This window comes from Ochotona princeps, chromosome 15 (genome assembly GCF_030435755.1).
Source record: "Ochotona princeps isolate mOchPri1 chromosome 15, mOchPri1.hap1, whole genome shotgun sequence".
In the NCBI taxonomy this organism is placed as follows: domain Eukaryota; kingdom Metazoa; phylum Chordata; class Mammalia; order Lagomorpha; family Ochotonidae; genus Ochotona; species Ochotona princeps.
Genome location: NC_080846.1, coordinates 2427829 through 2455688, shown reverse-complemented (window position 1 = coordinate 2455688; position 27860 = coordinate 2427829). Strand labels below are relative to the sequence as shown.

At 46.1% G+C, this 27860-nt stretch overlaps 1 protein-coding gene and 1 pseudogene across 2 annotated transcripts in view; both read right to left on the bottom strand.

Annotated features, from left to right (window-relative positions):
• SMC1B (structural maintenance of chromosomes 1B) overlaps positions 1-27860 on the bottom strand; it is a 47809-nt gene that overhangs the window by 17638 nt on the left and 2311 nt on the right. For both annotated transcript variants that reach the window (XM_004589427.2, XM_058673558.1), the window contains exons 2-12: positions 25904-26092; positions 24786-24898; positions 24487-24690; positions 21280-21518; positions 20860-21118; positions 19990-20130; positions 18347-18429; positions 17568-17775; positions 15016-15201; positions 12242-12421; positions 8422-8568 (exon numbers count right to left, since the gene is read on the bottom strand). In XM_004589427.2, the coding sequence (XP_004589484.2) occupies positions 8422-8568; positions 12242-12421; positions 15016-15201; positions 17568-17775; positions 18347-18429; positions 19990-20130; positions 20860-21118; positions 21280-21518; positions 24487-24690; positions 24786-24898; positions 25904-26092 (1949 nt within the window). The remainder of the gene's footprint in view (positions 1-8421; positions 8569-12241; positions 12422-15015; positions 15202-17567; positions 17776-18346; positions 18430-19989; positions 20131-20859; positions 21119-21279; positions 21519-24486; positions 24691-24785; positions 24899-25903; positions 26093-27860) is intronic.
• Positions 10440-10536, bottom strand: LOC118757636 (U2 spliceosomal RNA; annotated as a pseudogene).

Genomic DNA, 27860 nt, shown 5'->3' with positions numbered 1-27860 from the left:
TGTCATGTTACCAGGTGTCCTCCCCAGGCTCACTGTACTGCCATATCCTCCACATACACTTGGACATGCTGTCCATTGCTCTATCCTAGTCCATGAGGAGGCCCAGCTCTGACTCATGCACTCCACGGTTAGACCATGGAACCTGCAATTCTCTTAATGGATGGGGTTCTGAGTCCAGCGATTCAGTTAAGGGATACCCAAGGAAACTCATCTGAGGTGATCCGAGATTTTTATGCACATCCACGCCCACAATCACATCTCCTTCTTCAGGCAGGAGCCTGGGCACTTACGTACATCAGCCATCTGGAGTGACCAAGCTGGCAAGCAGCTTCCTCAAAACAAAACAAAACAAGGGCCTGGCATGGTGGCCTAGCAGCTAAAGTCCTCGCCTTGCACCTGCCCAGATCCCATATGGGTGCCGGTTTTAATCCCGGCAGCTCCACTTCCCATCCAGCTCCCTGCCTGTGGCCTGGGAAAACAGCTGAGGACGGCCCAAAGCCTTAGGACCCTGCACCTGCGTGGGAGACCCGGGTGAAGCTCCAGACATTGCGGTCACTTGGGGGGTGGATCACTGGATGGAAGATCTTCCTCTCTGTCTCTCCTCCTCTCAGTATATCTGACTTTCCAATAAAAAACAAAACAAAGTGAAACAAAGTGGACCAGCCAGCACATTTCCTAAGAGGGAAGACTACAGTATGAAGGATGAGAGCTGGGACTGTGCTGCGCCCACAGCACCTAAGTGTCCAGGTGAGATGCTGTGGCACATGCGGCCTGTGTGTCAGGACCCACGGCTGGGTCTGTTCTCTCACTCCCTGAGTTGATCTTATTACTCGAATGCACTTCTAGGGTGTGTGTTCTGCTGCTTCACTCCAAGCCTCCTAGAGCATCTTCACCTACCACCCTGTACGTTGCTTTTGCAGGGGTGCTTTCTGAAATCAGCATCATGTCAACATGCTTTTCTTCTCTTTTGTTCACAATGCCAGCGGGCAGCTTTAGGGTCCTCCCTCCACTGATGAGTACCAGAGCGACACAGCTGTTCTTGGTGCCAAGCATGCACTGAGCCTCTGGCTCCGCAGCAAGGCCGCACCACATCTGCAGGTACACCCTCACTACCACGTCAAACTCCTCAAGTGGGTCAAAGGCATTCATGTTGTTATTCCAGATTTACCTTTTCATAAACAATGGATGGGTGGGCAATCTCTTCCTTACACAAGCACTAGAAACAGGAGTTTCAGATGTTTCCCAAATCTTCCTGATGCACAGGAAGTCAGCTTGACTAGTACTCTTCTGAGGACTGTATCTCCCGCGAAGTGCTTCTCGTGCTTTAGTGGCCACACGGACCTCCCCGCACGGATTGGCTCTGCCTCGGCTCAGTCTACCATGACACCCCGTGCGTGGCAGCAGGTAAAGAGCTCTTTAGTAAGACAGACTCGTGGTCGTCCTTTTAAACTTCTTTCTAAAGGTATTCAATGGCTTTACTCTCCAAGTAATAACTCTGGTTTTAGTTCAAAGCTTTGGTTCATCTAGAATTTTTTTTGACTTATGGGACATTAAATTACTTTCACCAGATGCACTGATCTCATTAAATAATCTAGCCTTCCCTCACTGAAATAACCATCTTGTTGCCAACTAAATGACCAGCCCTCCTGGCTCTACTTGGGGAACGCCTCTCCGTCTCACTATGCTGGGTGTTCCTGCACCACACGGCTTTTCCATCTCACTCTCTTCTGCCTGTTTTGACTAGTCTTAGAAAACCCTTCATGTGTAAGATTTGAGACCACTTATCGACTAAGAAAATCTTGGTCATATTTTAAATAAAAGCTTTAGGCGGGCTGGGAGCCTTCTCGGCCACACGCCAGTTCTGTCCCTGCAGCTGGTTCCCAGGAGATGTCGTTTTCTCAATGCTGCCCTCAGCGTATTTACATTTATTCCTATTTTAGGATTTGTTTCCATTTTTTCACACTTCATCCTAGAACACAGAAAACCAGTTGTTTGCTTAGGGAGACCTCTGCCTCCTTAGTAAATTCCATGGCTTCTGAACTGTAGTTCTTGCTGGTCTTAGTTCTAGCAAGGCATCTTTTCAGATTTACTCTACAAATGATTTCATCTTGTGTCTAGTGTATTTATTGGAACTTCCAAGACCATTTTTTATGGTCACCGCAGGCATCTATACCCTGATTTTAACTAAAATGGCTTTAGGAATTCATTAGTTAAGCAATTATTTGAAAGCTTAAGGCTATTTGTTCAAGTAATCTACATCAGGGACTCGTATTCGATATTGTTATCAGGTTTAGCAGCTCAAATGCCCCTCCTATGGACAATCCTGGTTTGTCCCCAATCAAATGTGCTCTCCTCACTTACTCCTGCAACAGCCATGTATTCACGCAACTGTCCATCAGACATACACATTGCTGGATTCGTCACGCTAATATTTTGCTTAGAAAACCATGCATTTATAAAGTCAGTCTATTATTTTAACTATCCTTCATATTTGATATTAAATTTATACTCTCTGTGTAATGAATTGAAAAGTTTTCATTTTCTAGGATCTAGAATGGCTTAAATAAAATTAGAATAATGTTACACAGAACACAGCTGTAAATTTATTCGGTCTCAGGGCTTCCCCCCCACCACCAAGTCTTCCACGCACTGGTTCACTCCTCAAACAGCTGCTATGGCCAGAGTCCAGGCGACGAGAAGCCAGGATCCTGGATCTTTCTTCCTGGTCTCACATGTGGATGAGGGGACCAAGAACTGGAGCCATTTTTTTCTGCTAAAGGCAATTAACAGGAAGCCAGATTCAAAGTGAAGTGACTAGGACTTGAACCAGTGTCCAAATGGGATGCCAGCACCTCAGGCAGGGGTTAGCGTGCTATTCCACAACAGTGGTGCCAATTTTTGTCATTTTAAGCCTACAGTTCAGTAATGTTTTAATATAGTCACATTACCATGCAATCCAACTTTAACTTTCTTCTTTGCACAAATGAACTCTGGTATCCACTCAATCCCCCCGGGTGTTTCTTCTCCAGCTCTGGGAAGCCACTGCACCACTCACTGTCCCTGAATCTGCCTTCTGTAGGCATTTCCATCAACGACACCAGCCAATACTGGTCCTTCTGTAGGCATATCGCATCAACGACACCAGCCAATACCAGTCCTTCTGTGGCCAGTCCATGTCACTCATGGTTGATATACTCAAGGTTCACTTACGGGATGTAACTTTTTAAAAAATATTTGTTTTATTTTTATTGGAAAGTCAGATAGAGAAGGAGAGACAGAGAGGAAGATCTTTCATCTCCTGATTCCCCAAGTGGCCAAAGCAGGGAACCGGGTCCTCTTCCAGGTCTCCCATGACGGTGCAGGGTCATCCTCTACTGCTTTCCCAGGCCGTGTGTCACTGTTTCTAAGGCTTACTACCCCACTGGCCTGACGCACTGCAGCCTCCTGCTCACTCACCTGCCATGGTATGTGGCCGCCTCTATGCCAGTCACACAGTGTACTGGGAACAGCAATGTGCAATGACTTCTACGAGACCGCTTTTTTTTTTCTTAAGCATTTATTTATTTTTATTTGAAGGTGCATTTACAGAGAAGGATAGAGAAAAAGATCTTTCTTCTGCTGGTTCACTCCCGAATTGGCTGCAATGGCTGGAGCTGAGCTGATCTGAAGCCAGGAGCCGGGAGCTTCTTCTGGGTCTCTCAAGTGGTTGGAAGTGTCCAAGGCTTTGGCCTGTCCTCCACTGCTGTCCCTGGCCACAGGCAGGGGGCAGACTGGAGATGGGACAGCTGGGACATGAACAGATGTGCATTTGGGATGCCAGGGCTTGCAGGTGGAAGATCACCGTACAGTTTTTGCATTTAAGATTATATATTCATTCCTGATCACTGAGGTTTTTACTTCATTAGGATTTAATTAATTTATTTCATGACTTTGTTAGCCTTTCAAAGGCACAGTTTTGTCTTTTTTTTTTTTTTAAGATTCATTTATTTATTATAGTGGAAAGTCAGATATACAGAGAGGAAGATCCTCTGTCCACTGTCACTCCCCAGGGGCTGCAATGGCCAGAGCTGAGCCGGTCTGAAGCCAGGAGTCAGGTGCTCCTCCTCCAGGTCTCCCCTGCAGGTGCTAGTCCCAAGGCTTTAAGCCGTCCTTGACTGCTTTCCCAGGCCATAGGCAGGGAGCTGGACAGGGAGTGGGGCTGCCGGGATTAGAACCAGCGCCCATATGGGATCCTGGGCGTGTGTGAGACGAGGACTTCAGCCACTAGGCTACCATGCCGGGCCCGGCACTGTCTTTTCTATTTTGATTTATTCTGTATATAAAATTCTTTAAAATAATCCACGTTTTGATGACTTCTTTGATCTCAAAACTACATTTTTTCTTTACATCCAATTCATTAAATTATGGCCAACATTATTAATACAAATCTCCACTCTTTAAAAACCATTAGATTTTTGCATCTTATATATCTTTAATATTCCATAAGTATTAAGCATTATAATTGCTCTACGAAGTTTATCATGTTTTATTTTTCAGGCATGGATCAGAGGACAGATCTTTCCTTCCCTCTGTCATTCTGCCTTTCAAATAAATACATGTTTCTAAAAAGACTAATTTCTTGGGGTCCACACTGTGGTGCAGTGGGAGAAGCTTCCCGCTGCGAGGCTGGCACTTGAGCTGGAGTGCCGGTTCCGCGCCAGCTCCTTCTCTTCAGATCCTGCTCCTTGCTAGGAGCCTGCGAGAGCAGCAGAGGCTGCCCAGCTCAGCGTCCTCTGAAAGCCTCCTGCCCCACCCTTGCTCCTTGCCCCTCAAGAGATCATCTTCAGAATGTTCTAATTCTCTTTCCTCACAGGCGAGGCCTTGGGGACACGTTTCCGTTGCTCTGCACGTCCATCCCCCCAATTCTGCGGAGTTAACTCAGCACACCCTGTTCACTCACATCCCTGCGTCTGCTCCGCAGTGCTGCTCACAGTCCTTCCTCTAGGCTCTGCCACAGGCGTACGTGAATCAAACAGCAGATCCTCTGAATACGCTTTTCGGCACAGAAGGTAAGTGGCATTTGAGGCCATGGTCCTTTTTCCTGTAGTGATCATTCCACAGTCCTGCCTGTCTAGCCTTGTAGTCAGATACAAGCTTGATTTTTTTTTTCTTAAAGATTTATTTATTTTGGGCCCGGCAGCGTGGCCTAGCGGTTAAAAGTCCTCACCTTGAACACCCCGGGATCCCATATGGGCGCCGGTTCTAATCCCAGCAGCTCCACTTCCCATCCAGCTCCCTGCTTGTGGCCTGGGAAAGCAGTCAAGGACGGTCCAATGCATTGGGATCCTGCACCCGCGTGGGAGACCCGGAAGAGGTTCCTGGTTTCCCGGCTTCGGATCGGCGCAGCACCGGCCATTGTGGTCACTTGGGGAGTGAATCATCGGATGGAAGATCTTCCTCTCTGTCTCTCCTCCTCTCTGTATATCTGACTTTGTAATAAAAATAAATAAAATCTTAAAAAAATCTCATGTATCAGTATTCTATAAATCACATGTTTTTTACTTCCACAAAATCTTTAGTGGTTGACACTACACTGCATCTCTTTAACTCATTACATCCCATTGTCCTAGATACAGGATGCTCACACAGACTTAAAACTAGCAGTTAAACTTATACCTACGGTTACTTTTAAGCAATTAAACTAATACCCACAATTACTTTAAAATAAATATGAGGTCAACAAAGTATCTGCAGAATTAAAAACTTGGGATTTAATTAACACTCGTTTCTCTGAGCCAGGCTCTCAGAATGGCTCTCTCTTATTTTCAAAGTTCCCTAACCAGTAGCAGCCCCCACACCAGCGACAACAACACACAAGGCCAGTGTCCCTTACCCACTACACTACAGAGGAGCCAAAGACACCTCTCTGCTCTCACTAGAATTTCTCCACTCAGAAATAGGGAGGCCACAACCTACATATTATTCAGGCAGGACTACAAAGAACACACATTCCTCCTGTTGAACGTGTTTAACCCAGGATGGCCCTGTGTTCTGAATTTCCCCCACATGCCTTCACGGTTCCAGGCAGCCCCCCGATGACCCACGCTCAGCTGTCACTGGTGCCAATAGGACACACAGAAGGAAGCTTAGCATGGACATGTACAGCAAGATTCCTTTCGATCTGCCACATTCCCAGAACTATCTTGTGCTTATATCTAAATCTATAAAACTCAACCTTACCATAACCACACTTAGACTAAAACATAAAACATGTTCTCAAACTCACATGAAAAGAAAATTAGTCACGTAAACTTGCCTTATCTCCTTGCATCAAAAACCGGTAGTAGACATACACAAAAGAAAACAGGGCCCAGTGCGATGGCCTAGCGACAGAATCCTCGCCTTGCATACACTGAGAACCCAACTGGGCACTGGCTTGTGTCCCAGCTGCTCCACTTCACATCCAGCTCTCTGCCCATGGCCTGGAAAGGCACTACAGGACGGACCAAAGCCTTGGTATCCTGCACCTGTTGTGGGAGACCCGGAAGAAGCTCCTGGCATTGGATTAATTTAGCTTGTCTGTTGCGGCTACTTGGGAAGTGAACCACTCAGATCTTTCTTTCTGTATATCTGTCTTTCCAATAAAAAGTAATAAATCTTAAAAAAAAAACACTGAATACAAAAATCATTATCTACAGCAGGCTATGGACTTAGTGTCTCTTAAAGTTACCATTTCTAGTAGGTGGGAGACAAATTAAATTTTTATAAAATGGCAAATCACTTGGTGAAAATAAAGTTGAATCCCAGCCATCAACATAAGCTACAGATGAGCAAACACATAAATGTCAGGTACACAGCAGCACCCGAAGGAAGCGTTACTGAGCGATCTTCCATCTTTAGGAGGGATGAGAGTCTACGGCCAACAGCACCTGAACGCAGTATCCCATCTTGGCTGATCTCAGAGCGTCGGGATAAAGAATTAGATAGTTTCTAATCATGACATATTCTAAAATCTGTAAGCTATTACAAATCTAGTAAATTTGGCCCCATAAAGATGTTTAAAAACACACACAGGATAAAAATAGTCAACTCTCAAATAGTGAACAACAAAAAGAAATAAATTTTTTGATACACAGCACTACACATCTCAAAAACATCAGGCCAAACGAACAAAGCGTGACTCAACAGACCACTTGTGACTGCATGTAAATGAGCCTGTTACATTGAAATCTAGAAGCAGAAACTGTAGTAGAAAGTGGATGCAAAGAACTCGGAAGAACTGTGTGTGTGTGTGTGTGTGTGTGTGTGTGTGACACACGGGACACATCAGTGACTATTATGGTAAATAAATCACACCTCAATAAAGCCAACTAAAAAGTCAAACAAAACATTTACACTGTATTTGACTAAGAACCAGTTAACCAACACAAGTAACTCATTTAAATAGAGTGTAACATAATTTCAGAAATGGACATCAAACAACTGGATTATACTTTTTAACCAATCAGACTGGCTAAGATGAAAACATTTGCTAGCATCCAACACTGCAATCTGGGGTCATATACATTCTAACTGCAGGTTTTCTTCTGATGGGAATTTAGAAATATCCACTGACACTTTGAGCACACATTGTTAGATGAATAAGTTCTACTTCAAGGAATTAACTTGAGAGATGAATCGATACCGGCTCAGAAACAATAATTACATTTATGTAGTGTTTTATAAGACAGGAATTGCTTAAGTTTTTCATCCAGGCTACTTAGTACTTGAAACAAGCGTAAACGGAGGGTGTTTTCATTATCTCATCATTCAAATCAGTACCTTGCCTAGAAAATTCCTATTCTGTTTTTAAAAGATGTATTTATGTTTGCTGGAAAGTCAGATTTACTGAGAGAAAGATCTTCTGTCCACTGGTTCACTTCCCAAGTGGCCACAGTGGCTGGAGCGAAGCCGACCCAGACCCAGGAGCCTCCTCTGTGTCTCCCATGTGGGAGCAGGTCCCAAGGCCGTGGGTCGTCCCCAGCTGCCTTCCCAGGCCACACGCAGGGAGCTGGAAGTAAAGTGGAGCAGCCATCCATATGGGGTCAGGGTGGTTGCAAGGTGAGGATGACAGCCACTAGGCTACCACACTGGGCCCCATTTTAACCCTTTTATAGCAGGGCTGGTGCTATAGCATGGTAGATAAAGCCACGGTCTGGGATGCCAGCTTCCAATGTGGACACCAGCTCGAGTCCTTGCTGCTCCATTTCTGATCCAGATCCCTAGCTTTCTGGAAAGAGTGGCTGAACATGGCCCAGGTGCTCAGGCCCAACTACCCACATGGAGACCTGGAAGAAGCTCCTGGCTCCTGGGGCCTGGTCATTGTGGCCAGCGGGGAGTAAACCAGGAGATGGAAGGTCCTCTCCCTCTCTCTTCCTAAGCCCTCCCACAGCATGGACTTACCTTCAGCTCCTGCAGAAGCAGTGCTCTTCTGTCTCTCAGAGTCTTTAACTCCTTCTCATCCCAGTATCTTGACTTATGTCGTAAGTCACTTGATCCTCCAGAGATCACCCCAGATTTCAGAAACAGTGTTCCATCAAGAGCTACAGTCTGTAAAGTTGAAAAAGTATATATATATATATAGATCAAGGAAAGTGCATAAAGATAAAAGTCAGAACATAAAATAGCAATTTTAACAGATGAGGATTTTGTAAATGAGAAAAACTGACTTAAATTTACTAATAAAATAGACAGCACATCAAGAGACACTTCCAAATAAAAAAATCCTAAAACCTGCTTAGGGACCAGGGTGACAGATAGCTCAGCTGTCTAATCCTTGCCTTGCAGTCAGATTCTCCTAAGGGCGCCAGTTCATGCCGCAGCTGCTCCACTTCCAATACAGCAACCTGCTTATGGCCTGGGAGAGCAGAGCAGAACGGCCCGACTCCTTGGGGCCCTGTTCCCATGTGGGAGATCTGGAAGAAGCTCCTGGCTCCTGACTTCGGATCAGCTCAGCTCTGGCTGTATAGACATCTGGGGAGTGAACCAGCAAATAGATCTTTCTGTCTCTCCAATAGAAGTAAATGATAAAGTGAGGAATGTACAGTACAGAGAGGCTGCTGGGGACCCTGCACCTCACACTGCAGTGCCTGTGTCAGTCCCTGCTACACTCCCAACTCCAGCTTCCCGTTCACATGCGCCCAACGAGGCACCAGGTTCAAGCAGCTGGTCCCCTGCCACTTGTGCAGGAAACCCCGATGGCTCTGGTCTTCTGCCTGGCCCATCGCTAGATACTGTGGGCATTCCGGAAGAAAGCGGCAGAGGAGCTGGCTGCGTGTATGTGCGCCTGTCTGAGGAAGCAGCAAGCGGGCGGAGGCAAGTCCTCTCCCTGCTGAATAGCTTCAGACCATGCTGCTTCTTTCTCTCTGTGGGATCAAAGTTGAGAAATTCAACAGGACCTGCTGCTAAGAAGATTCTCAACTGCCCTCAGGACATCTCAGAACTACTGTGCATCTAGTGACGTGGTATGTCAGCCCGTCAGTGTGTGTCACGGAACAGTTTCCAAAGTCACTGTGTGGGGGTGACTCCTGCAGCGTTACAATGAGGAAGAGAGGAAGAGTTGACATTTCTATCTGCCAGCGTTCTTGGCAGACCCACCAATGGCTGCTATTTGCTCAGTGAGCACCTCCGATGTCCACAGTAAATCAAGGTCAGCAAGGGCAAGTGAAGCAGGCAGTTCAGCCCAACACACAAGAACAGTGACCGGAGAGAGGGGTCTAGACATGGACACGACAAACAGACCCTGAGTGTGGCTGCACTCCAGGGCCTAGGTGTGCAAGCAGCATCAAAGGATCTGGAATTCCAGAGTTAAGGACTCTGTGGAGGGGCCTCAGCGAGGCTGGGGGAGCTGGCAGAGACTGCCGAGGAACAACGGCTTGGCACGAAAAGAGACGGAAGGGCGCCCTGGGCCACTCACAACTGGGGAGAGGTCTGACCTAAGCAAAGTCAGAGGCGACGGTGTGAATTCTGAAAAACTGAACTGCAGAAAAGGAAACAAAGCTTTAAAACTATTTAGGATAGCTCAACAGAAAAGCCCAGGTCTGAATTTAGCATTAGGAGGGAAAACTTGCGGAAACAGAATTGGGGGGCTCTTAAAACAGCAGCACCAAGACTTGAAAAATAGAGGTGAAGATTTATAAAAAGAATGTGCAGTTAATCACAGGCTGGGAGAAGAAAGAGGGGTCCACCTTTCCTTTCTTTAGATGTATTAATTTTTACTTGAAAGAGTTACAGAGAGAAGCAAAGACAGAGATCTCTCATCTGCTGATTCGCTGCCCAAATGGCCGCAATGGCCAGGCTGGGCTGGGAGCTGCTTCTGGGTCTCCCACATGGGTTCCTGGGTCCAAGGCCTTAGGCCGTCCTCCGCTGCTTTCACAGGCCGTTACCACGGGGGGGATCGGAAGGGGAGCAGCCGGGACTTGAACTGGTGTATTGCCTGCTATGCCACTGTGTAGCCCTTACCATTTCTGATAAGAACAGATACTACACTTGATCTTAGCCAAAAGGCCGAGAAGCGATGCCCTTACCATTTCTTTCATAATGCGTATCTTGGCATTTCTCTAAAAAATTTAGTTCTTATAAATTGTAATAAAAAATCATAACATGAAGACACGGAAAAACTTCATGCAAATGGAATTAAAATATAAACTTATCTTGTGCAGTTTTTTTCACATTACATATTCTCTATGAACTTTCTGAAGATACCTTGTAAATAAACAATACGTGAAAAGTTAATTGGTATCAACAGCAAGTCACATGTGGATTAACTCAGATTGTACAATAAGCACGTAAAATCTTTCCTGGCATTAAAAAATGTATTAAAATAGAGACTGTAGGAAAAAATCCAAGGCTCAACAAGAACATTTACCCTGTACAAAGTAAAAGAAGGTAACTGCTCTAAATTATTGCTATAATAAACCTAACCTGCAGAATAAATGTGTTATTAAGAAATCCTACACAAGTTTCTTTTGTTTTTTAAGATTTATTTATTTTTATTTGAAAGGCTGATTTACAGAGAAAAGATAGTTCTAAAAATATATATTATTTATTTATTTGAAAGGCAGCACTACAGAGAAAGAGACAAGAGACAGAGAGACCTTCCTTCCACCTGTTGGTTTGCTTTCCAAATGTCTGCAGCGGCTGGAGCTGGGCCAGTCTGAAGGCAGGAGCCAGGAGCTTCCTCCAGGTCTCCCCAAAGATGCAGTGACCCAAGTACTCGGGACACCTCTCACTTTCTCAGGGCACCAGTAGGAACTGAATCAGAAGTGGAACAACCAGAACTTTAGCAGTGCAGGTACAGGAGGCAGTGCCACAGGCAGGACTGCTGTGCTAGGCCACTAGGCCGGCCTCTTGTGTTTGTTCTCCAAAAACCGTGTTTAGGGACAAGAATGGTTAAGCTGCTTCCTTGAACACCTGGATCCCACACTACAAGTGTCAGTTCAAGCCCTAACTCCTCTGCTTCTTAGATGGCTTTCTATTCATGTGCCTGATAAGGCAGCAGGTGATGTTTTAAACACTTGGGTTCCTGCAATCCACCTGAGAACTTGGTTAGAGTTCCTGGCTTCTCGTTTCAACATGGTCCAGCTTTAGCTGTTTACAGGTATTTGGGCAGCGTAACATCAGAGAAAAAAATCTGTCACCCTACTTTTAAATAAACAGAGGTAGAAAATGCACATTATGAAAAAACCATATATGTTTCTTATTTTTAAAAAACCTTCAGTTTAGGGCCTGCTGTGGTAGTCTAGTGGCTGAAGTCCTCGCTTTGTAATCCCTGGGATCTCCTATGGGCACTGGTTAGTGTGCAGGCTGCTCCACTTCCCATCCAGCTCCCTGCCTGTGGCCTGGGAAGGCAGCCAAGGGTGGCCCACAGCCTTGGCACTCTGTACATGCATAGGAAACCCAGAAGAAGCTCCTGGATTTAGATAGGCTTGGCTCCGGCCATTGCAGCCATTTGCGGGAGTGAACCAGCGGAAGGAAGATCTTTCTGACTCTTCTTCTCTGTGTAAATCTGCCTTTTCAACAGAAAATGCATCTTAAAAAAATAAAACAAAGCAAAACAAACCAATAGCCCTCCGTTTAAAACTGAACATTATATAAACCATGTAAGTCCTCAGTCCCTTAGGTTTCCTGCTGAGTCCTTCTACAGAGAACACCTGACAACACACACAAAGATCACTGTGTGTTAGCATCAGCTTTCCAAAAGGGAAATTCAGGGCTGCCTCACTTTCCGTCTTTCAGGCCCACCGAAGGCGATGTGCCGGGCCTCCTCCACCGTCTCACACACGAGGCCGTTCCCACACACAAACTGGATCACTCTCTTCAGCTGAGGAAACTGGGTCTTTATGACATCAATCACCATTTTACAGCCTTTAATCTCTCTCAATCTCTCATTGATTGGCTTGATCTGAAAGGTTATAGGTGACTTATCAGTTACATTAACAACTGCTTCTTGAACAACAATAACAAAACAAATGCTTCTTAAATTCTTAAAAAACATAAACATGACAGCAAGACTCACAGTATACATTTAGAACAAAAGTTTGACAAAAACTTGCTGAACCCTAGCCTACCACAGGGTAGTTCTGGGACCACTGGCTTATTAACATTCCAAGCCGGGTGGGGGTGGGGGCGTTGGTTAAGCAGCTTGGAGATACTTGGCAATGAGCCTGAGCCTCTCCTATCAGTTCCGTTTCTGATCCAGCTTCTTGCTAATGCACACCCTAGGAGGCGCAGATAATGGCCATCCCCTCGGGATTCTGGGAAACGAATGTGTATAGTAGGTCTCTTTTTCTGCTTTTGAAATAAATAATTTTTAAAAACTCCATCCAAAGCCATGAGATAAAAGCTACATACTAGCTAGTTAGGACAAACAGCACACGAGATGTGCTCTGTGGGGCTGGTGTTGTGGCATCATGGGTTAAGGTGCCGCCTGCAACACTGGCATCCTGTGTGTGCACCAGCTTGGCTGATCCACTTCCCATCCAGCTCCCTGCTGGCAGACCTGGGAAAGCCGTGCAAATGGCCCATGCCCTTGGTCCCATGGAAACCTGGAGGAAACTCCTGGCCCAGCCCTGGCCCATTTTGGCCATTTGGGGAGTGAACCAGCAGACGAAAGATTTCTATCTTTCTCTAACTCTGCCTTTCAAATAAATAAAATAATCTTTAAAAAAAAAAAGTGCTCCTACTCTCAAAATCACAGAACCTAGTAGAAACAAAATGCCCACTGGATATGCGCCAAGAGAGAAGCCAAGCACGGAAGAACTTAGACACGGCCTCCAGCCCAATGACCCAGCAGCCTGATGCTCTCAGACCAGCTTAGCGGGTCTGCAGACACACGGGGAGTCTTCAAAGTGAAGCCGCTGCAACCGACAGGTGGAGGTACCGGTACTTCAAACGCTTGTGGGAAATGAAATTTCTTACTTTGGGGAAAAAATTTGAAATCCCTGCAGTTTTCCTCATAATGCGTATTTTCCATGCCCTTTTTGAGGTCCCTTGAATACTTGGGAACAGGTATACATAAGCCGAGTGTACGGCAACAATCTAAGGTGTCCGCTCTGAAAAAACGGACATACAAGAGGGGTAGAAATGTTGCCTTTAAATTTGACACACATCTGTGTGAGACTTGCAATTTTTTATTTTAAAAATGTATTTGAAAGGCAGAATAACAGAGGAAAAACGAATGAACCTATCTTCCATCTGCTGGTTCACTCCCCAGATGGCCACAGCAGTTGAGTCTGGCCCAGGCATAAGCTGGGACTCGAGAACTCCGTCCTGCTCTCCCACCCTGAGCCACTTTTGGCTGTCTTCTCAAGTGCATTAGCAGGAAACCGGATGTGAAACAAGGCAAACAGGATTTGAACTTGAACTCAGATATGGGAAGCCAGATTCACAGGCAGCAGCTTAACAATGCCCATCCCAGTTAAAGACTTCATAAAAATTAAGTTTGACCTGAGAAAAATCTCAGATGAGGACTAACTAAATGAGGATTTTAAGAGAAAAGTCAACCAAGTTTGGGAAGTTCTAGCGGGCAGAAGGTGTAAGCCCAAGTTTGGGAGCCCAGGAGACAGGTCTGGCCACAGCAGCTGCACTGCCGAGCCCTTCTGGCAGGGGCCGTGCCAGGGCCTTGAGAGACACTGACTCCTACAATGACCCAGGGACAATGGGATCCCTGCCCTCCAGGGCGACAGGGACTGAAGCTTGGGCAAGTGAATAACCAATATGTAAGAGCAGGGAGCCCACGCTGTCCACTGCACACTGCCTAACGGGAAGGGCTCAGTCAACTCCTGGACCACATGACCACTTCCTCCCACATATGCAAAGTCCCCAAGGAGAACACTCATGATGTCACCGGGGTCAGTATCTGGCCATGGCAAGGAGTCTCAGTGCACAGTGCAGGTCCACAAGGCAGCCTGTACCATCCAGAGCCAGCACATGGCACTCCACACCACCAGTCCAGAGCCAGCACATGGCACTCCACACCACCAGTCCAGAGCCAGCACATGGCACTCCATACCACCAGTCCAGACTACAACGGCCTGATGCAGGACTGGTCAGTGTCACAGTGGAGCAAGGTGACACACACACTGTACTCTGAATCCTGATCTCAGGACCGGGGTTAAGAGGTTCTGTCCTGTGATCGTGACAGTAACACGGACTGCAGTACATGGCTGCCAAGCTCAGGCCCAGCAGGATGAAAGATATCTCTGATTTTACAACACTTTCAGCATATACAATGAGTTTAACGGCTGCACCTCCACCTAAGTCAGTGCAGAAAAGTCATACTACGAACCCAAACAGAAGAGCGTTTCCCCCAGAATCCCCTGCTGCTGGCAGGCAGAGCATGCGCTGCTTTAGCAATGGCCTCATGGCCACCAAGTGCGGGCAGGGAGGCTGGGCGAGAGGAAAGCACACGTAGCCACTCGGCATCTTCCTTCCTGGCCATCACACCAACACCCGTCATTCAATCGGGTCAAATGCCAAACACAACCAAACGCTTACTTCAAGGTAATCCAGAGCCAGGAACGTTTCGGGCTCAGCTCGTTCCTCTTTCAGAAACCGAATACAATCTTTTGCTACCTTCTCAGAGGTGACAACAATGGCGACCATGTACCGGCCAAAAAGCTTAGTAACAGCAAGCTGGTACTTCTTATGAATAGGATGACACAGGTCGAGCAGTCTTCCAAACTGGGCAAGTTTTAAAAAAGGAAAGAAAAATACATGTTCATTAGGAATATATGTAATGTATGTTTTTTCAAGAACAAAGTATCACAAAAACAAATTTTAGAAAACTATACATACTGTAGTTTCATAAGTCTCATATAAATGCATCTACATGTCATTATGAAATGTTCAGAGATATTATCACACTTCTCTCCAGAGACTAGTGAAGAAGGCTTAGTTTTACCCAAATACGAAGAACGTTATAAACTATCAATAATTCACTCATCATCTTGTGACAGGCAACTCTTCAAATGCCTTTTCTCACAGAACTGAAAAGGTTATCTCCGTGGAGCAACAGCTGATGGGATGTGTACTTCCTGTCCCATGCACTTCCCATCACCATGTACTTCCTGTCCCATGCACTTCCCATCACCATGTACTTCCTGTCCCACATACTTCCTATCACCATGCACTTCCCAACACCATGTACTTCCTGTCCCATGCACTTCCCATCACCATGTACTTCCTATCACCATGCACTTCCCATCACCATGTACTTCCTGTCCCATGCACTTCCCATCACCATGTACTTCCTGTCCCATGCACTTCCCATAACCATGTACTTCCTGTCCCATGCACTTCCCATCACCATGTACTTCCTGTCCCATGCACTTCCCATCACCATGTACTTCCTGTCCCATGCACTTCCCATCACCATGTACTTCCTGTCCCATGCACTTCCCATCACCATGTACTTCCTGTCCCATGCACTTCCCATCACCATGTACTTCCTGTCCCATGCACTTCCCATCACCATGTACTTCCTGTCCCATGCACTTCCTATCACCATGTACTTCCTGTCCCATGCACTTCCTATCACCTAAGGGCACAGATGACAGTGAAAGGGCAAGTTCACCTGACCTGCTGGAAGAACATGCTGGGGTTGAGCTTCCTTCTGAGTGTTCAGTTAATGCCCCAGACCAAGGACCTTTCACACTGTGGGAAAACAAACCCCATTCTGTCTAAGAGGGCTTTAAATGGCCTCTCCATTTAGTGAGGGACCTTCACAGCCGTCAGGAGAGGTTCTGGTTCATGTTCTCGAGTCATCAGTATTCTAAGCTAACTCTCCAGAAACGGAGTTTGCTTCTTGGCTTGGCTAAGGGATCCCGGGGGCAATCCTAGGTGTTAGCTTGTTGTCTTGGAATCAAGAATAGTCAATGTTATACTTAAAATTATTTTTTCAGGGATTGGTGTGATGGCTCAACTGGCTAATCCTCCCACTGCAACCACAAGCACACCATACAGAGGCCAGTTCACATCCTGGCTGCTCCACTTCTCATTCAGCTCCCTGCTTGTGGCCTGGGAAAGCAGTGGATGATAGTCCAAAGCCTTGGGACTCCGTACCCATGTGAGAGACCTGGAAGGCTTTGGATCGGCTCAGCTCTGCATGTTGCGGCCCATTGGGGGAGTAAAGCAGCATATAGAAGATCTATCTGTCTTTCCTTCTCTCTGTAAATCTGTCTTTAAAAAAAAAAACTTTTTTAAAAAAAGTTTTTTCAGTCCTAGACTACCATGTTTCTGAAGTTTATGCTGTTACGTTAGCTGCCTGTTAAAACACATTGTTTAAACTCACTCAGTCATTTTGTGAGGAGCTGGGGGGAGGAAGACTCTGCAAATCAGACTAACTCCTTCCATCACCAACATTTCGAAACCAGGATTGAGGGTGAGAAAGCAAAAAGAAAGCTAAAAGGAGATGAAGATGGGCAGCCAGACAGGTGGGTGGAAAGCCATGACAGCATGTCCCACTCTGCTGTGCTTCCCACCAGGCAGTGGTCTCCAGTGTGCGATGCTGAAGCCATCACCATTGGGCTGCACAGCATTTGCTGAAGACTGCCACATGTCTGGGTTCTGCCACCAACGAGACACGACGGGGAGGCTGGTGCCATGGCTCATGTGACAGCCTCCTGGTCTGGCTAACGAAACGCACTAGCAATATTGGGTGCACAGTCTAAGAATAAAAATATGCCAATTATGTCTGCTGGAAATACTCTTTTAGAAACTGATGCCATTTTAGCACACAAGATTTAGAATCACGTGTCTGGAGGACTAGACTACTCCCAGCACTTTCACCCTTCGGGGAACTGACTCTAGAACTTTCTGGGTGCTGCGCTCACATCGGTGGTTCTCTCCAACTATTACTTACTCATAAACACACTGGAAATTGTTTCCATTCTAATTATCTACTGTTAACAAAAATACATAAAAATTGTCAAACAACGAAAGGCTTCTGAAGTAGTTCTGCTAATAACACAAATATTTCTAATCCTAAATGAGAACACATTCCTTTTCGCCCAACAGAAAAGCTTAGCTTAATGATTCATCCTAATTACCACGGAATCTGGGTAGAGCCTTTTAAGGTGTTCCAGAACTTCCGCTCTCCTTTGCTGACGCTTCCCCTCGTGGGTATCGATCCCAGCGTCCTGCAATTCATCTCTGATGAGGTTCAGTTCTTCATTCACTTCAGACATCCTGGACTTGGTTTTTGCGATGTCATCTGACAGCATTTCTTCCTGTTGTTTTTTATCTTCCAGGCAGTCACTACACAATGGTGACAAAGTTATACAGCAAGAAGAACCAGAACTTAGGAATTACAACATGCAAATATTCTTGCCCAGCATTGCAGAGGAACTGGATAGTGTCCAACCAATCTTAAAAGTAAAAAAACACAATACAACACAACAAACCCAACACTAAACCTGGGCCAGAGAAATTTAGGTCCCTGTTGGCCAACTCGAACATGCGTATTTCTGGACACGCAAACAGCACAGAGAACTAAAACCAGAGTGATCGTCACGAGCTTGATTACAAGACGCCGCACGAGGAGGGTCCTCGGAGTGGACACTCTGTCAGCCTTCATGACATACACTCATGATTTGTATCATAAAACATCAACATCAACACCAAAACAAAGCTTGTTTCACTACTTTTATATATTTCTATTTTCAAAAGTTAGAGATTTTAATTACGTAGTTAGGTACAATCTCTAACACTGAAAGATGAGGGAAGACGAAGAACACACAGAGTGGGGCCCTCTGAGCAACAGGAACGTACCGGGGATTTGAGAGTGAGAGAGCACAGCGGTGAGCTGCAGGCTGCTGCTTCTACTTACGTGCATGTCTTTGCATACTCCTCCAACTTCTCTACTCGTTTTTTATGATCTTCTATTTGTTCTTTTATTTGTTTTAGATTCCCCTAAGATAGGAAATGAAACTCATGATGAATTATAGCAATTTCAAACCACAAAATCCCATGCTTAGAATTTACTAAATATCAAGTGCTAGTTTTAAATAGAAGGAATTTAATTACATGAAAATATTTTGAAATTTAAAAAAGGATTACCCAGTTGAAAAGTAAAGCATTACAGAGCAGAGACAAGAGTTGATCCAGGCACCAGGAAGTCGATAGGGGTCTCCCACACGGATGGCAGGGACTATCCACTGCCTGCTCAGGCACATTAGCAGGCAGCTGAGTGGGAAGTGGAGCAGCAGGGATACTAAAGAAAATTCTGATTTTGAAGAGCCCCAGTCTAGTATCAAACCTCCAGTCCCTGATCAGGATCTGACTGCTGCCTCCACCTTACACTGGATATATGATTTGCAGCCTGGGACCCGGGTTTGAGATGTCTACACCACCTGCTAACGCAGAGGCTGAAGCAGTGACAGGCAGAGAAAGACAAAAGAAAAGGGCAGCATGAAAATGTGGGCCCAACAACACACACCCTACATGGCTGCCTTTAAACCAGCGGACAGAGAACTGGCTGTAGTTCCTTTTGTCTCTGCAAATCATTCCAACAAAAATAAAGAAATCTTTTAAAAAGATTGTTAAATGTAGCATAATAGATGTTTAGCCCATTTCTTTCAATTCAAGAGAGGGAGGGAGATTACATAGCCAAGAGACACAAAGTGAGCTCCCATCCAGCTCTTTGCTCAACAAGCGCCTGCGACACCCAGACCTGAGCTAGGCTGAAGCCAGGATCCAGAACTCATTCCAGGACTGCCACAGCTGTGGATGCTACTCAGCTGCTGAGACCACCACCCTGCTCTCAGCAGCTGCCCTAGCAGAAACCTGGCATTAGGAGCTGTGGCCTGAACCCAGAAAGAAACCTGGCATCAGGAGCTGTGACCTGACCCAGAACCTGGCATGGGGAGCTGTACCATGATCCAGAGGCCCTTCTGGAGGTGCAGGCATCTCTGGCATGTTAACTGGTAGACCAGATACCTGCCCCGAGTCTCACAGATGAGCACAAAGCCTAAAGGGCTCAGACTAGAAGCTGGGTATACCGTCACACTCACTCTGTTCTGCTCCATACATCTATCTTCAAAGAGATGTCAAATGTAGAAGCCATCCTCAAGTCATACACATAGATCAAAATCCAGAGGAGCGGAGTGATTTAGCTACTGCTGACAACACACACTCCAAGTCGAAAACAGACTGGCTACTCGGAGCCCATGCAGAGGCAGGCCACCCGAGTCACCCCACGCTTATCCACTCAGGACACATCACCTCCATTAGGACACTTAATTTTCTCTGTATCCTGCTGCTCAGCCTAATGGATTAACACTATTCCTATCACTGAACAGATGCACGAAGGAAGGTACTGTCTATACACCTTAACCATAAACAACACCTAAACAATACTGAGCAGCACAAACTAAAACATTTAGACTGCTCACATTTAATACACACTTATATAACGAAAGCTAACAGAAAAAGCTAATCAAGCTTAAGACATTGCCGCGCACCCAAAGGTACCTGAACGTCCCCATGCCGCCTCTTCTCAAACGCCAGCCTCTCCTCCTCCGCCCGCTGCGCCCACTGCAGTTTCTCCAGCTGCTGAGTCATTATAGCTACTTTCTTCCTTACTTGTTCCTTAAGTTCCTTATAACGCTCCAGCTACAGAAACAGCATTAAAACACTGCTAATGCTGGTACTAGCAAACAAGTAATTTTATTTAAAGTTTCATGTGAATTACATCATAGCTGACTTTAGGTTAAATAATGGAAATACATTCACATTTAAAACAAAACAAAACTGTTGAAATAGAGCAGTAGGGTATTCTAAATTAATGCTATAATTAGATCTTAGAACATCTTACAAAAGAAAGGATAATACAGAAAAATGGTGTATTTTTATTTAGTTATTTTGGTGTATAAAGTTACTATAAAATTGATGAAATATATATAAATCAGCTCAGAAAATTAAGTTAATGAAATAGCTTTGGATATCTATACTGATGATCTCATCATATGTACCAAGTTGGAAACTGACTCGTTACTTCCCAGCTTAAGCCACTTTACACGCTCAGCTTCTCTGCCTGCTCAGAGCGACACAGCCAACTGGTTTAATCTCACGTCATGAAAGACAAGTGCCTCCAAATGGGAATGGATTACAAAGACACCACGCGATGCTCCTGGAGAGTTATCACGCACAAATGTTGTAACACCATCATTTCATAAAGGAAGATAGCTCAGTCCAAATCTGGATTCTGAGCACAGATCAAAAATTTAAAGCCTCACAATTTATATTCTGAGACTACTCTCTTGATAAGAGGGGTCATGCTTTACACTTTTCTAAGAAAAGCTGACTGTGACGCAAAGCCTCTCCGTCTGCTGCCTTTCTCACCTGACTGGCTTCCAGTTCAATGTCTCGCCCTTTGCGTAAGATTTCCTCCTCAATCTGTTTCTCGAAGCTTCTCCAGGCACCATCCAAGTCCACCAGCTGTGCCTCCAGGGCGCGTATGTCATCCTCCTGCCTGGCACGCTGCCTCTCGCTGTCCTTGATGCACTTCCTGGCCATGTCCAGCTTCTGGAGGTGGTGAGAAGTGTTCTCTTTGGCTTTGATGTACTGAGGCCTCTTCTGACTCAGCAGTGCTTCAAGGGCTCTAGCGAGGAGAAACAAAGCGTTCAAGGAGAGGAAGTGGGCTCGCTGTGGGCTGCCTTTCTAGTTTTTCTGTGTATCTAAAGTTGTTCCAAAATGAAAGCTCAGCTGTGTTTCCTCTAATGACCTACATAAAGCCAAACTGTTAATGCCTCAGGAACTCACTTTAACTCTTTTTCTGTCTGCTGCAGTTGTCTGGTCAGTGCTCCATGCTCCTTTTTCTTGGCTTTAACTATGTCTTCGTGACGAGAAAGGGACTCTTTGGTGGCGCTCAGATCCCTACTCACGTGTTCCAACTCAACGGTCAGAAAGCGCGCCTTCCTCTCGTTGTGGTACAGCCGGGAGAGCTGCAGCTGCTTCTTATTCAATCTCAGTTCTTCCAGGAGACTCTGGTAGCGCTCTGCCTGCAAAAACCAGCACAGCCCACTAGTACGGAAAAGGGGCTTATTCAAGATGACCACAGGTTCATCTATGCTACCAGCAACAGAGCTCTAATCCATTCTTACATCACTGAGTATTTTTACCAAAAAGAGCATTACTGGCTGAGGGTTTGGGGATGCACATCTATAAACTAGTAAACCAACACATTATTTTATATTTATGATGTTGGTATGCTGGTTCGAACAATGAAGTGGCATTGCTAACCTAACCCTGTTCCTGTTTTGACCTGAGTTTGAACAGCCCACTAACATTCTGACACGTTTCCTTTTCTGCAAGGGGAAGGAAGAGTGTGACCTGACTCAATGTTCTTAGCAACTGTAACCTTGGGAATATCAGGCAAAATTCCTGCTACACCAAGCATTTTTTACCGACAGGGAAGAATTTCTCTAATTTCTATACTATCAATAAAGATGTAAAGCAATGGGCTGCCTCAAGAGGACCGATACTGACCAATGCAGTGTCCCAAGGACATTAAAGAAATGGTTAAGAAATCTGTCCACATGGAACCCATAAGTCCTATTTCTTGTCTCCTAACAGCTGCAAGCCGAGGCTGGCCAGGCTGAAGCCAGGAGCCGGGGCTTCAGCTGGGTCTCCCACGCAGGTGTCCTGGACCTGCACATGGACCACCTTCCAGTGCTTTCCCAGGCACAGCAGCAGGGAGCTGGACTTGGATCGGAGCAGCCAGCGTTTGAACTGACCCTCTGACATGGGATGCCAGTGCTGTAAGCAACAGCTCAGCCAGGTCCCCCACAACACTGGCCCCTGGAGTTTTCTATAAGCTACTTCAACACAGTGACGACTACACTGTTCCCGGCTGCAAAGCTGAGACACGCACACACCCGAGACTCGCAGCAGGAACTTCACCAAGGAAGACGTTCTTTATTACATGTACTTGCTGCTAACCTGTGTCAGGCTGTGTTCCACGTGCTGGCAACGTGGACGAGAACAAGGCACACCGTCCCTGTTGCTAATAAAGTAGGAATCTGTTCAATGGGGCAGGGCAAGAGTCAGAAAAAATGAACAAATACCAAGATAATTTCATACAGAAATGTGTGTTAAAAAAAGAAAAGTAGAATCATATGATAGCACAAGGATGCTAATCTAGACTGAGGGTGTGGACACAAATGCCTGCCGGAGGCTTAAACAAAAATCTGGACTCTGCTTGGCCTGAGCTGAGGCCAGAGGCAAAGCTCACCCTCCCGAGTCAAAAAAGTTGACAAGTTGTCATTAAAATTAAACAGTGGCAGAGATGTCCAGGAAACAGAGATCCCTTTATGACTCCTGCGCTAGACGGCAAACAGCAGGCAGCAGAACAATTCTGGAATGATGGAATATGAGGAAATGATATCATCACGTTAGAAGCCTTGGGATGAGTATGATAATGAGTGGCAAAGAAATTCATGAGCCCTCTCCAAAAGCACCTATTTTGCTATGATGTAAAAGTTGAGTCATGCACATTTTCATGTTAATTAAAAAAAAACTTTGTGATATTAAAAAAACAAAAAGTAAACAAACAAAACCCCCAAAAGCCCTTGCAGAGGTCCAGCCATGAAAACCTAGGCACCGTTTTCTAGACAGAGAATTGTTGAAACCCTAGGACAGAAGAGAGCTCACGTGCTCAGTGCACAGAGGAAGTCAGAGTAGGTAAGGTTGGTAAAGTGACTCCCAGGGCAATCAGAAGCATTGTATTGGGAACAACGGGCTCTCTCAAACCGTCCACCACACACCACACTCCACTAGGACTGTGGGCAGCCAACGCATTCGCCGTAGAGTATGGCCTTGTAGGAGCCCCCAAGCCCTTCGTGGGAGTTCCCTTACGTGTGGCGACATCTGCACTGAGGACACGAGAGCCTGAGGGAAGCCTGGTTCAACAGAGGCAGTCACGGGAATCCAGCGACCTCCTCCCGAGCCAGACGTCGAGCAGAATTATGAAAAATGCACACTGCTTCACTCCTCTGATTAATCTGGTTTGGAAAATGATTATTTTTCTTTTTAAAAGTCTTTTTGAGAGTCAGCTTTCATCTGCCAGTTTACTCCTCAAGTGCCTACAATGGCTGCAACCACAGACGTGGGCTAGGAACACAACTCAGGGCTCCAAACTGGCCGACAGGAACACCTGCAGGAAGCTGCAGTCACCGGAGCTGAACCCAGGTGCTGGGATTGGGGATAAGGGCGTCTTAAAAGCTGGGATAAACGCTCATTTCTGGATAATGCAGTTATTTTTCATAACAATGTTGTTTATGTCAATTCTAATGAGTTTAAATGTGTTTAAAATCTTAAGTTTTCATTGCAACTCTAATTTACCGCTGTGACTCATGACCGCTTCCGAAGCAGGGAAAGGGTCAGGATGTGACAGTGGAGCACCTCTGGTGGGTCCTAAACACCCTTCCGGCTTGTTCTCAGTTGGGGAAACCTGACATTTTCTCATAGTTAACTATGTCCTGCCCATTTGGGAAGAAAACTATGAAAGTGGAAGAGAGATGAGAAATGTTACCTTTTTTGAAGATGTATTTTATTTTTATTTCAAAGGCAGTTACAGAGAGATGGTGAGACAGAAAGATCTTTTCATCTGCTGGTTCATTCTCCAAATGCTCACAATGGTCGGACCGGAGCTGAACTGAGGCCAGGAGCCAGGAGCTTCCTCTGGGTCTCCCATGTGGGTGCAGGGTTCCAAGTGCTTGTACCATCCCTGTTGCTTTCTCAGGCCCTAAGCAGGGAGCTGGATCCAGAACGGAACAGCCAGGACATGGACCAGCACCCACAGGGATGCCGGTGCCACAGGCAGAGGCTCAGCACCAGCCGCCCCCAGATTCCTTTCCTGACCCCTGGGGTTTATCTGTCTCGTATCACTGGAAGGAGCCTGGCAGCTCCAGGCAGCAGCTACCCATTCCAATGTCAGGCAGTTTCTACGTTAACACACACCCTCCTTACCTCTTCTTTCTCAAGCTTTGCATGTTTGCGCTCAGCAGCTACATTTTTTTTCTTATTAAAATTAAACTGTGCATCCTCTTCAGCTTTTTGCAGCTTTCTTTTCTTTTCCTCATACTCCCCGATCAGCTCCCCTGAAGTGCTGATTTCCTCAAAAAAATGAGTTCGTTCTTTGGGTTTTTTCATTGAAATTGACTCCACAGTTCCCTTTTAAAAACAATAAAGCACATCAAAATACAAAAATGTAGAGATGTATTTTCAAAACTATGAAGCAAATGAACTAAACTACCACAGCCACTTACCTGAAAAACAAGACAATTTCGTGCCTTGACCACGATGCCGATCTTCTCCAACTCGGCCAAGTAAGCAGAGCGACTCACAGGACTGTCATTGAAGCGGAATTCGGAACACCCGCCTCAGACAGAAGGACAGAGAATGTTAAAGGAATCCAACTGCCAGCTGTCCCTCAGCAACTACTGACTGCTGACTTGGAATATCTACGCTCCCAGACCGCGGCAGTGAGCAGGAGAGACGAGCGTGTGACCTCAGGCAGTACAGACCAGTCAGAGTCGCAGAACTAACGTACACAGCAAAACAAACAGGGCGCGGCAGCCGGCAGCGGGAGCCTGGCAGCGGGCGGCTGGCTGCTGTGGGGGCAGCAGGAGCCTGGCAGCGGGCGGCTGGCTGCTGTGGGGGCAGCGGGAGCCTGGCAGTGGGTGGCTGGCAGCTGTGGGGGCAGCGGGCATAGAGATTTTTATACAAGGCAAAAATGGGTGGGCAATGAAATTCTGAGATGGAGATTTTTGAGGTAAAAATCCAAAGACAGTGGGAAAACTAGTCAATTAATACATGCAATGATAAAATGGAAAATATTTATAATTATACATTAAGATACAAGTATATTTCTAAAATGATCTATGAATTTGGCAGCAGTTAATAAGACACTACATTACAAATATTTTAATGGATCAGAAAGAAAACAGTAAAAACAACAGATCACAAAGCAACTTTTCACGTATCTTCTAAAAATTCTAGCACAGGATAAACAAAATTTATATAAACAACTTTCACTCTTACTCAGCAAACAGAAAATTCAGAACTAAACCACGTAATACAAATTCAGACACTTCACGCAAGTTGCTTTTCAGTGTTAGGCTGTCCAGGGCGCAGCGTGAGCGCCGGGGCTCGCTCAGCAGGCAGAGCGTCCGGCGTCCCTGGGAAGCCCGCCTGCACCCTAACGGGGCGCCATGCACCCCGGTGGAGAATCAAACAGGGTCTCACTAATTCCCCATGAGATTTGCTATCCAAGAAAAAAGAAAAGAGCTAGTGGGATAATAAACCATACCCTTCAGAAGGAGGACAGACAACCTGACCTGGACTGAAAATCAAACTCAGAGAAAAAAAAAGCTGCCCCAAATACCTCGAATAATCCTTGCAAACGTCTTCTCTTCCCCTCCTGCCTCCACATACACAATTTTCACACTGGCTGAAGAAGAAACAGGCCTTCCGATATGCGCTCCGTGAATAAGTTCCTGAATATTCTTCACTCTTAAATTAGCCGTCTTCTCTCCCATTACAAAACTGAGTGCATCCATCACATTAGACTTTCCTAGCAAACAGAAGAGATCAGAGTCACTCATCCTTAATGACAAAAGCTTTCCCAGAGCCCGCGCAGGCCAGCAACGGACAAAACACAGCAACGCCCATGTCCAGACAGCCCACTCCAAGTGAGGGCCTGAGCATTTCTGGGCTGGCGACTCCTGCTTGCAGTAAGGCCAGCATCACGCAAAATGTGTCTGCAGTCTTAAACGGATGAGAATAAACATATACTTATAAAAGAATGGTTCACCAAGACCAGCATTGTGATGTGTGGGTAGAGCCTCTACCTGTGGCAGCGGCATCTGACAAGGGCGGTGACTCCCTGCTTACAGCCTAGAAAAGCAGTGGAGGATGGCCGAGGTCCTTGGATCCCTGCACCCACATGGGAGACCCGGAAGAAGCTACTGTTTCCTGGTTTCAGATTGTCTCAGCTCTGGCCACTGTGGTCATGAGGTAAACTAGGATATGGAAAACCCATCTGTCCACCTTTTTTTTTTTTTTTTAAGATTCATTTATTGTTACTGGAAAGGCAGATATGCAGAGATGAGGAGAGACAGAGAGGAAAATCTTCCGTCCGATGTTTCATTCCCCAAGTGGCCGCAACAGCTGGAGCTGAGTCAATCAGAAGCCAGGTGCCAGGAACTTCTTCCAGATCTCCCACACAGGTGCAGGGTCCCAAGGCTTTGGGGCGTCCTCGACTGCTTTCCCAGGCCACAGGCAGGGAGCCAGATGGGAAGCTGGGCTGCCGGGATTAGAACCTGCACCCATATGGGATCCTGGTGCCTTCAAGGCGAGGACTCTAGCTGCTAGGCTATCACGCTGGGTCCCATCTCTCCATCTTAAAAAGAATCCACACAGACATCCCAGCTTTTTAGAATAGTTTCTTGGTTAGAACAGCAGACCCTGCAAAGTACAGAATTAGAAAAACGTAAGGGAAAATATCACCTGAAAATCATGCTGTTCAGATGGGATTAAATATCAAATTTTGTAAAATGTCCTTTCCTATCCAGAAAACAAAAAAGTTCCTCCTTGCAAGAGTAAATAAAAATGAGTCTTAGCCAGCAGTGGCCTAGCACATGGATTTAGTTTTCAGGATGAGACTGAAGGTTGAGAATTCAGCTAAAAAGCTACTGCAATAATCCCAGCAGAAATGGGGAGTCTGACGTGCAGTGCAGCAGTGGGCAGGCAGGGCAGAGTGACCAAGGGAGAAGAACGGAGTGACTGCTGATGTTCTGGCTGACACATGAGCAAGGACCTTTTGGCAGTGACAGTAACAAACAAGGATTTTATTCCACATCCCAGGGGAAGCCTGTGGAGAGCTTTAAACCAGCATAGTTGATATTCAGCACTTAGTCTGCCTGAAGAACACTTTAGAGACAGATAAGACCCGGGGCTGACACACAGGGTAGGTTATGGCAAGAGCTGACAGAGTTCCAACAGTTCCACAGTGTTACAGCAGTGAGCAAAAGCCAGAGGCTCCTGAACCCCAGGAGTGGGGGATCTGGAAGGGTTTAGGTCTCCTGGCCCGGGGTCAGGAGGCCCACCTTCTAGGTGGGTGCTGGGTCCATGAACCCCAGGGGTGGGGGATCCAGTGGGGCTTGGAACCCCTGGCCTGGGTACTTGGACTCGCCTGCAAGAACATGTCCTATTTAATGAGGAAGTTGGAGCAGTGGACAGGCCCTGCTGCAGAAGGAGACTATGACAGCTCCTTTGGATGCTGTAGCAGAACAAAACTGGACAACTACTCCAAACGATGACAGCAGAAAAAGCTCAGTGAA